General features: G+C 41.6%; 1 protein-coding gene across 4 annotated transcripts in view; it reads right to left on the reverse strand.

Moving 5' to 3' along the window:
* iqsec3a (IQ motif and Sec7 domain ArfGEF 3a) overlaps positions 1 to 11,257 on the reverse strand; it is a 96,735-nt gene extending 85,478 nt beyond the window's left edge. The window contains exon 1 of one of the 4 annotated variants that reach the window (XM_034862978.1): positions 10,495 to 11,253. In XM_034862978.1, coding sequence (XP_034718869.1) covers positions 10,495 to 11,078 — 584 coding nt within the window. In that variant the 5' untranslated portion in view covers positions 11,079 to 11,253. Of the gene's footprint in view, positions 1 to 10,494 lie in introns of all 4 variants that reach the window. The other 3 variants (XM_034862981.1, XM_034862979.1, XM_034862980.1) reach the window with 3 other exon arrangements.
* Between the last annotated feature and the right edge of the window lie 280 nt (positions 11,258 to 11,537).

The raw sequence follows: 11,537 nt of genomic DNA on the forward strand, positions 1-11,537 counted from the left end.
AAGAAATCTTTCTAGGCTTTCAACATTTTACACTCTTCTTCAACTCAGCTCCCAACTGTTGGTCCCCCTTCAATAAAACTTAAAAGAGAAGCCTTTGACGGAGGAGGCCAAACAAGCAGAAAGGAAGAGAGCTGAGCCCGGGGGGGGGAGAACAGGAGAAGTGAACCACTTCCTGGCGCTCACTTGTCAGAGAGAGCTCCATCAGCTAAAGGGGTTCAAGACTGACAGTGAGCTGGATTTTTTTCTGTTGGACAAGTTTGTGTTAAAAATCAAAAATGTGCTGTTCTTTGACCAAATAAAGAAATAATGTGACATATATCTGGGTTTTTAGTGTTAGCAGACATTACAGAGAGGGAGCCGAGTTTTCTTTTTCCACAAAAAAATAAGTAATTTTTGCACACGTTGTTTCCTAGCTACTCCAACTAAAATTATTATTTTACTGATTTCAAATGTAACTAGTATACAGTGGGGTTATTTGGTGTAGCAAACTAAATAATAGCCTAAATTTAAGCTAATATTGCCGGCTCGATGTGAGATGCAAAAACCCCAACATGTAGCTCGAAGGAGATTTTAGCAATGTTATTTAGCTGAGTGAGTTCAATATCCAGGTATCATTCATTGTAGAGATCGCTTCCGGGGCACCCAAATTGTTGAAAATAGTTGAAAATATCAAAATTGTATGAAACGTTTTTTTCATTCATTGAAAAACGAATGAACAAATGATACATGGATTGTTCAAAACTGCCACTGAGCTAGATTCATTTCAACTTTTTTAGTCCAAATGAAACAGCTGTTGTTTATCCAATTGTTATGCATCATTGTGACACATCTCTGGGTTTCTAGTCTGCGCACAAAGTTATAGATAGCATAGAGTGCAAACCGCTAGGGAATGGGGCAGTAGCTCATTTAGCCATCAAAGAAATGCAGAGTTAGCTTGTAAACATTAACGTTAGCTAGCTAGGATAACTCAGTTTAACCAAGCTAGCAACTAAACGATGTTATCACGTGAGTTAGTGTAAATATGGTGGTGAAAATGTTTGCCGCATAATATTAAACCTTACTCAAGGATAAATGTCGACTTGTAGCAGAAAAAATAGCTGTCTCTAATTTTCCCATGAAAGCAGCTGTTTTTTCTACTGTTTTCTCTCCAGCTGGTGCTTCCACTATTGAGCAGTTTTAGCAGCTCATATCGAGCATCACCACTACACTGTGTTGCTCCAGGGCCATCTGCTGAAGACTTGGCACTGGTTCAGATTTCACAGATATTTCCCATGCTTCACGCTGATGCTTAACAGCTATCAAACTGACATGGTTGTCATATATCAGCCAGGGCTTGGGTTGATTAGGAAAATCCCATCAACCAGATCAGCAATAGTAGCCATACATTTTGTACTGAAGTAAAGTAGTTTCATTTATACATTAAGGGAAGCACAGAACCAGAGTGTTTGTGAATGATGGTCTTGGTTTTCTGTACAAGAAAAGAAGTAAAATAAGAAGGAAGAGAAGGCATGTAGGCAGATGATGGGGGAGGCATGACAAAAAAGAAAAGAAAGCACATTTTTTACCACATCATTCACATACAATAACTTCTTTACTCCAGTTCCCACACACAGCCTATGACTCATTCACGCTTTATGTCCTGCTCATCTCATTTTCTTCTTTTAGGATGTGCTCTAAGTTAAACCTGCAATGTCATCACTGGTAGAGTCATCAATTCCTGCTACTGACGCTGCGTATCAGATGATGTAATCCTGGCATCAAGAGGTTGATGATATAACCGGAGTGGAGGAGAAGGGCAAGAAGCTTTTATGGCCTTTTGAATGTGAAGACAATCTACTAAACCCAAATCTGCAAGCCCAAATGCTTTTTAATGAAATGTCAAGGGGAACATACCAACGAGGCACACACACAGGTTAGTCATTTCTGTTGCCTCCAGGAAAAGATTAAAATCTGCATTCAACCAAGCATTTAATGTGAAGTAACGAGCCTAGCTCTACAATATTGTGCAACAAAAACCACACACAAGTATATGCAATTTAAAAGTGGCATTTGTGAATGAATGTGTGTCCTCAGGTGTGAAAAATGCAAATGAATGATCAGGTGTGCAGGGAAATTAGTAGTGGTTAGCAGCGGATGTCTCCCCTGTTGTGTTTTTCTTGCATGGTACCATAAATCATGATTGGGAGCTTGGTTGTGTGATGTGTTGAGAAGACCAGGAAAGCCGATTGGACATGCTGTGCCTGTTCCCATCAGCTCTGCAAGGCCTTACAGCCTTAGGTGGATGGCTTTGAACATTACTCTCGGTCGTAAAGTTAACCATACCTGACATTTCCCTAGGCAAGTGTGTGCCTGTGCATAGCTGTGTGTGTTTGTTTCAGTATACAATGCAATAGCGGATATGGAGATCATGTTGGATAGAGAGCAATGGCTGACAAACTAACCCTATTGTACTCGGTTAAAATGATAGATTATACGTATATTACATACCTAACATTGCTTACGTCATTGTTACCCTAATTGGCCGACTATATGCTATATTCGTACTGCATACTTTTAAATGTAATTATTATTTTAAGTATCGTAACCATATCTGTATAAGTATTGTATCCTGCCTAATAGGCCACAAATACACACATGTAGTTTAATAGATAGAAAATACTAGAAATTTAAATTACACAAGTTCAGCCCCAACATGAGCCCATTATTCAACCGCTCACCTAACCCTCATCAGACACATAGATGCACACTTGTGCACAAGATGCAAAAACAATGTGCACAAGACGCAAAAACAATTAGGATTGTCTGTTGAGGGATTTTCAAGGCTAAGCTCTCAGGGGCTAAAATCTCATTTTATGACATTTTTCCATAACTGCACACTGTTCCTTATTTCAAAGATCACTTTTCCCTGAGCAGCAGAGGTGATAAGCTCTCTGACCAGTGAGAGTCGGGGCACAGCATTATCTGCCCATGAGGAATCCCACCATCTTAGAAAGACAAACAGTAGAGTAACACGTTGTGGGTAATTTTATGTGTAGGTAATTCTATGGTCAACACATATGTTTCATTGCAACACCACATACAGTGGGTTAGTAGCTGCTCACTAACAGCTAACAGTATAGTATGTGATGAAAGATTAAACAAGTTGTAATGCTTTGCAGAGCCATTAGTGTGAAATGAGGGGTGTATTATTAAGTGCTACACTTAACACATTTGTACGTTTTTTTCTTAATACCACAATGAAAAAAAAACCTGTGCGGTTATTAACCTATTGGTAAGCAGCTGCTGGTTCTTTTAAATATGTTGTGTAACGTCTTTTCACCAAGGTTTCCCATTTATGTAAAGCGTAAGAGAACGGGTTTTGTAACAAATTAAAGTATATCATCTTTAAATATAGTCAAATTTAAAAAAGAATTTAGGGTAAATATTATAATAAAACTAAGTTTGTGCAGAGCTGAAAAAGGGTTCAATAGGAAGGACAACAAACTGTCTGCTTACATTATGCAATCAGATTGAGTGACAGCAGATGACAACACTGATATCATTTCCATTTGCTACCACAATTCTGAAATATGTAGATTGCGTGACAGTGACACACACACTCTGCTGATTGCTCATTACGCCCACTGTTCATTTGCATGACGAAGACACATGCAAATGCGTCAATAAGATGTGTGAATAATTTACCTACAAACATGAAAAGGCCGACTCACAATCAGCTAGTGTAACGTGACTAACAGTAAAAACACATTTCTATGCAGAGCCATTATGTGGGTGTGCAGTATTTGCACATAAAATATGGTGGCATCAGACATGCCATCCTCATCCTCGTCCTTAACACTTCCAGATGCCACTGGAAGTGTTAAGGACGAGGATGGCATGTCTGTCCCTCCGTGTCTTGGCATGCTGCCCAAGTGACAGAGTACTGCCAGTTTGGAGCAATGTTTTTTTTTTTTTTTTAAATCATTGTTGAGCCAAACTTTTTTATTTTGACTGACACTAAAAAGAAACAGTTTTCTGCGTGTTTGCCAAGTTATGAGGAAAGTGGGAAAACATTTGGACTCTTCAGATCTGTGGGGCTTCCTAGTGTATTTTGTCATAGCCTGATTTTTTTTTCAAATCCGTCTAATTATTCTGTCATTCTGTTTTTCTATGCACACCATGTAGCTTTTTCTCCATAATCATCTTCCCTTCTAGTTTTGAACAAAATATCTAAAAGGTGCAGCAAGGCATCCACAATTTACCGTCAATTAAAAGGTGCTAGCTAGAACTGACACACATAATTATAAACTACATCCACATAAATCCACTTTTATAATGTCTTTGTATGTTTACATTGAGACTTCAAAAGATATTGTGTTTGCATGGGTTTTCACATATGAGTTATTGTATATTTACACCATTTGCAAAGATACTCAGTAGAGCAGAATTATTCATTTATACTTGGCACAGTATAATCAAATTTACCAATGGTAATATGCTTACTAAATTGGATCAAACCAACACTTCAGAGCAACAAAACTGTCCAGTAAGCCAAAGCCAAGGCAAGTGATATCCTTGATTACCATACGCCCACTACACAAATGAAAAAGACAGAAAATCATCCCATTCATCCCCTTACAACAGCTGTGCTCTTGGTGTTAGGGGACCCGAACACAACACACAATCTTTACCACACACACACACACCATGAACACACACACGGTTTGATTACCGACAACTGGGACTGTCTTTTACCTTGCTCAACTTGTGCATGAAAACAACTAATATTCTACTAGGGAGTCAGGAATCACCCAGCAGCTATATCCACTGAGAAATGAAGCAATTTAAAAGCACTATGCGCCAAATGTGAAATTCATGATTTGGATTCCAGCAGCAGCCGAGCCAAGCCACCCTGTCATAACCGAGCGGACGTGATTCCCATTCAGACTGAGGGGAGGGGAAAGCAAAGTAAAGAGCAGAGGTTTGCAGGAGTGGAGGTTTCAGCTCTCAAGTAATGGTGGCAGGAGGGGAAATACAGAAAGGAGGACAGAGAGAGAATTTTTTTTATTACATCCATCTTCATCCCATCTATTTCTATCTCGGAAGCCCTCTCACTGTTGTCTTTGTCGCGGAGAGACAGTTGATGTACTTCTCATTCAGGCCCCAGAGACAGAAAATTGTTGTTCCTAGAGGGTCAATTCACCCAAATCATGAAACTATATATATTGTCTCATTGTTTTGCTCACGTCCGCAACTTTACAGTTTTGGTTCACTCTCATGGCTCTCATTAACCTGGTTTCCATCAGTTGGCAGCTGTTTCCAGCTAAATGCTTCTCATAAATCCACTGTACCCTACCCTAGCAACAAGCAGGCAATTATAGTGGAGCAGTTAGCTGCCACAAAGGCAGCTATTTCCTTCAGGAGTTTGTGGAGACCAAATCAGAGATAAAGAAAAAGATCGGACACACTCATCTGGTGGCCAGTGACACCAAATGAATGCAAATATTGCAAAAAGTAGGCAACAAATTTGCTAACAAATTTACCATAAGCATTTTATAAGTTGCTGATGACTCTGTGTTGCATTTTATGGCTTGTCCCACTGCCCCAAGTAGCCCAAAAAAATCTAATAACATTGTTTTAATGTCTATTTTAGCCAACTTCTCGCTTCATGATAAAGAATAATCATTTCCATAGTTCCAAAGAAGAACTAGTTGGTTAAGATTAGTGAAAGCTTGCTATTATCATTAAAGAAACCAAAGTTGACTGTTGGTGAAATGAGACGCAAAATGTGTGTGTCCGGTGTCACAGCCTGACACTTTGCAAGAGACTGTTTGCGGAAACAAATTATCAATATTCTCGATGTCGATGGTGCGGTGAGGACAGTGTAGTCCATCTAGCCACACAACCGTGTAAGTTATTGAAAGTCTAACTTTATTTTACACAGGTTACAGGGACTCAGCGGTTTAACCTTGTTTTGGATGCATGTGGCTCCCACAAAGTAAGTCTAATAATTACCCATGATACATTGAGATAAAAGATAAGAACATAGTACCTGGAGAGAGTGGCTCTACGGGGTTAGCATAGCTGGTGGAGCCTGTGCTGGCAAAGCAGCAGGCTCTTTGATCTATGAACATCGGAACAAGGAGAGACTGCAGCATCGAGCAGGCACTCAGCAGGGTCACTTTCTAATGTGTGCTACGAAGTATGTAGATGTGTGCTGAGCTCCCAATCTCTTAAGTGCTATCTGTACATTACAGCATATGAGATGGCATACATTCTGTGCTCCAGCTGGTATGAGGCCAGTAGGATGAAAACAAGGGCATGGCGGGCGCAGAGGGAGTCACGGCCAATGCGGAAAAGCATGCGTGCTGCCAGGTGGCATGTGGAATGTTAGGGTTTGTGCGCATTAGTGAGTGTTTTGTGTGTAAGAGCGAGAGCTGAAAATATCTGTGAGAGTGTGGGAGGTAGGAAAGCAACAGAAAAGCACCTGGAGCGAAATGAAAACCCTGGGATTTCCACCTTAGGCAACGGGATTGCTGCCTATCAGACACGCACGCGCTTCGTTACTCAGAAACACACCACCTCGCCAACGCTAATTGTCACCCTTCTTGACTCTCAACCTTTACACTTGTATTTTAAAACACACACACACACACACACACACACACACACACGCTTGGCAACCCCACAAAGAGAAGATAGAGAACCAAAAAAGGTGGAGTGAACACTGAAGCCCAGCCAGGAGATGGATTAAGACGTGGAGAGCCTGATGGTTAGAGGATGGGATTGAATTCTGATCCGGACTGCAGAGCTGGCTATTGTAACATAATATGCTGATAGCAGGAAATAAAGTAAAGATGAGGGGATGGGATGATGGAGAAGAAGTTTAAAATTACACAGGGGGGTTAGATGAGAGAGACAAGGATGGAGGAGAAATGATGTAGGTGTAAAACGGTATCATTTGAGCAAGGAGTCAAAGAGTGGGAGAAACCACAGACAATGGAGGCTGAGAGAGAAGGAGGTGCAGTCAACAGAGAGGAGGAAAAGAGTTCACAAGATACACAAGATTGCTGAAGGCTTCCCTCAGATTACACAAGACCCTTAAGAATCCTTCTCAGACTGAGTAAAACAATCGCAACATTTTCAACTCTCCGTCGGAGAAGTTTGAGCTTACACCAAAGCAGAAGTCTGCTTGGGATGGAAGCAATTATTCAATCACATTCGCTATTCAAGCTGCAGCCTTGATTTGCATTCTTAAATGATGCCACTGGAAGAGATGAGGAATGCATGATGTGAAGGAGCGAGCGTTTCGTTTTTCATTTAAAGCTTTGCAAATAGACTTTGTGCTTACTTTCAATCAAGCAAAAACACAGATGAGCTGGGTAAATATAATGGAATGGAATGGAATAACATACCTGTTTTGTTTGTTCAAACCATATGAAAAACAAAGTGTAAGAAACAAATTTCTTGGTTATTCTAAGGACTAAGCTAAGATGAGTGATGTAAATCTTCTCATCTCAACCTGGTCAAGAAAGCAAATGAAGCTACTTACAAAAAATCATTAAATACATAAACTTTTCTTTACTAAGGTTGACAAGCTCCCACAAATTATTTCCCCCAAAATCTGAAGGAAGACACCCGCCTCTAATTCTCTCAGGCGCCGTTTCAGGAAAAATTAGGAGGGGAAATAACATGGATACATATGAAAAAAAAACTACACAGAACCCTTATTGGTAAGTTTGTGACATGTCCCTGTCATCCTCCCGCTAATAGAAATGTATCTCTACTCCCGCGGCATTCTGACCAGGATCAATGCTCTAAACGGAAATTACAATGCTACTTCACATCTCCTGCTTTTCATGTGCCACTGCTTTTACGTTACGAAAATAAGATGTGTATAGTACGCTCCCTCTCTCTCTCTCTCTCACTCGTTTTTCATCTCTCTCTCTCTTATTGTTTATTATTGTGAACAACTGTCAGGGTGCACGGTTGATAAGTCACGAATGAACCTACTTACTGAATTCCCCCCCCCCCCCCCCCCCCCCCCCCCCCCGACATTTGTACAACTCATATCTTGTGTGTGTTTGTATACTACTCCTGACCCACTCTCTTTAGGAATTATGTATTAAGGGTATGATGGATCAATCTGGATTAACAGAAACAATGCAAATGAAGCCAAGCGGAACAGATGGGACTCAGTACGGTGCAACGTGTGTGTGTGTGTGTGCGTGTGTGTGTGTGTGTGTGTGTGTGTGTGTGTGTGCGTGTGTGTGTGTTTGTGCAGTTCCGGCAATGGCAGTTCATGTGACCTTGATAGTGGAAAGCGAAGAACATTCAGCATCAAGGACAGTTCTGAAGAAGTGCAAATAAAAAGTAAACGATTCCATTGAAATTGATTCAATCAATGAACATGAATCAAGGAGGATTTCGTGTGTTTTTTCACACTGTTAAAAAACGCTGTGTGGATGCTTCTTTGCAGAAGGCCTATGAAGGGTAAGTGAATGCTGCAAACTACAATGAGATCTTAGTGAAAAACCTGATTCCATCTGCAAGAAACCTGCAACTTTAGGGAAGATTTGTGTTCCAGCTAGACAATGACACCAGGCAAAAAGCCAAAGCTGCACACAAATGGCTTCAAAACAACAATGGTAATGTTCTGAATGAGTCCAGGTTTCAATCCGAATTTACATTGTGGAGGGGCTGTAAACATGTAAATGAACTAGTATAATATATTGTAGAGATCAGTTTTCACTTTGACACTAAATAGTATTTCTCTGTTGACCAGTGTCAAAAAATCTATAATCAATCTACTTGAATTCAATGTTAAAATACAATATGAGATGAGAACTTCGAAGGGGCATGAATACTTATTAAAAGCGCTGTTTACACACACGCATGGTCCTGATAATGAAGATATAAAGGATCCTTAAATCAAAATTCCATCTACCCTCATATACTCTGTATCACTGTCCAAAAATTCCTTATCTGATGCAACAAATGATTGTTTTCATTATTGATTAATCTGCTGATTGTTTTCTCAATGAATTCATCGTTTGGTCTATGAAAAATTTAGAATAATGCATATATAGTCCAAGTTTGTGGCTGACCATCAGCCAAAATCCTCAATGTTAAGACATTAGAACTATGGGAATTTCTGGTATTTTGTGTGATCATGAAAATGGGTACAGATGGAATAACTGAATTTTGATGACACCAACTCTGTATGAAACACAACACTGACATGCAACATATTCACGAGAAAGTTGATTCATACGTATCAAGGCTTATTAGAAACAAGAAGCTGTAAGGGGACTTATAAGCATCAGCTAATGTTGTGTTCCTTCCAATGTCATTCAGCTTGTGTCCTAATAAAGAACAGCATGTACAATTAAACCTTGATTGTGGGTGTGTGTGGGTTTTAAATGGGACTGTGTGAAAGTGCTGACATTGGTTTCAAAGTCATATTCCTTCAGGAGTTGGTGCTCTGCTTGTAATAAAATGTGTGTTTACAATGTCCCAACGCGCCCCTGACACTTGTGAAATAGCTACCTCAGCCGAGCCTAAAAACAGATGCATTTAAAAAAAAATAAAGCACATTCCGTATTCAAAGAGTGGAAACTAAAGGTGGCACAGAAACCCACAACAAGGTAACAAAGCTAAAGGGAGAAAGGAAGGGAATACAACCAAAAATGTTGTGTGCTTGATCTAACCAAGCTTCTGTTCCGTTACAAATCACCAAAACAAAAACACTTTGACCTCAGTGTTCAATCCCACCCAGTAGTGACAGCCAACCTCGGTGCAGAATTAACAAACCACCACGGGTAAAATGCCAGCTTGGGTCCTCAAAATCTATATCCATTAAGCATTCAATTGATTTAACACGGCAACAACTGAGTGAAAAATGTGAAAATACAGGAGGAGCTTGAATTAACTGTCAGGAAATTAAGCCTCAGCTTGTCAAGGGGATGTGAAGTTAATCAAAGGCAAATCCAGCACAAGCCTCATTCAGTGTCTGTGATACCATTTTACAAGACCGCTGTGTATGCTTATTTATAAATTCTTTATTGTTTTGCTTCCGTCAAATGTGTTTTCCAAAATGTCAGCTGACACCTTTACAGGGGTGATAACAGGTTGTTGCATTATATCTGATGGCCCTTGGGGGTATGGCAGTGTTTTCTGGACTAACACGTGCTATATTTAGACAAGAGCATTTGCACTGGAAAAACATCTATCACATTAGGCATCCTGACATGATATTTAGTCTTTAATGTGTGTATTATGAGACAGGAGATATAGGAAAAACAGTAATGTCACTTCTTTGACACAGGATGCAGTGTGCAGTGTACTGTTAAGGGGAAATATATTCAGCAAAGTAAAGCTCATAATTTGCATCTATTAATGAATATGTTCAATTTATCAGGAACATGTGATTCCAAGAGTCCTATAGGCCAAATGTCTCGTTAAGATGGAGATTGATTTTTGTAGTAGGCTGCACACAGCATGAAAGCTACTTACTCGGCTTTCCTAGCCAGTCCAACTGAGCGGCAGAGAGAGGTGGGAGTCTGCGGAACCAGGGACTTGCAGCAGGGACTCCTCTTGTCCTCCTCGGCGGACTCCGGGCTGGCTTGGCGCGCTTTGGGTGACTGCGGCGAGGTGGGTACGAGCTGCAGCTGCTGTGGGTGGTGGGACGACGGCGCAGGAGGGGTCTGATGCTGCTGAGGCTGGGCCGATAGACCGGGAATCGGCTGCTGCTGCTGCTGCTGCTGCTGAGGAGGCGGCGGCTGCTGCTGCGCCTGTTGGCCGAGGTGAGCCGCAGCTTTGTTGCTCCCCGGGTGCTGATGGAGGTTGGCCGGCGCCTGGGGACTTGCGCTGCGGTGAGTCGGGTGGTGGTGGTGGTGGTGATGTTGAGCGGGCAGCTGGACGTAGTGATGGGGGTCCCGCAACTGTCGGTTCTCTCCTATCAGGTCCTCCACCTTTCGCTCGAGTTCGTCGATGCGCTGGCGCTGCGTTTGGATCAGGCTTTGCTGGTTCTGGACGATAGTGGTGAGCTCCTTCAAGTAAAGAACGGCTTTCATTGGATTATCCAGCAGGCTCTCCATTACTGACTGCTAATGTGACCGTGTGCCCGGCTATGGTGACTTCTCCTTCGGCTGGTTCTGGCGCGGCAAACCGTCGATGGGGCCTCTGACCAGCGTAACCGGGATGCTCTTGCTACCGTCTGACGCCTCTACGATCTGCTGGGGATGGGTAGTCTCTCTCTCTCTCTCTCTCTCTCTCTCTCTCTCTCTCTCTCTCTCTCTCTCTCTCTCTCTCTCTCTCTCTCGATATTTTGTGAGGAGACCAGAAATGGTGCTGATGCAAGGGGATCAGCATCACCGGAGTGCGGAGGCGGGGCCGTAGTGGAGTGATGTCAACACGCAGGGGAAACAGCACGATTAATGCACGTTTCACACGTTAATCCACAGTCTTTGCATCTGATAGCCAAACGTGTTTTGGCAAGAATCTTGCCCCGCAAACTAAGTTATAATATACACAGACTACATGGTAAAATTAGTTAG

The sequence above is a fragment of the Etheostoma cragini genome, chromosome 23 (assembly GCF_013103735.1).
Source record: "Etheostoma cragini isolate CJK2018 chromosome 23, CSU_Ecrag_1.0, whole genome shotgun sequence".
Lineage (NCBI taxonomy): Eukaryota > Metazoa > Chordata > Actinopteri > Perciformes > Percidae > Etheostoma > Etheostoma cragini.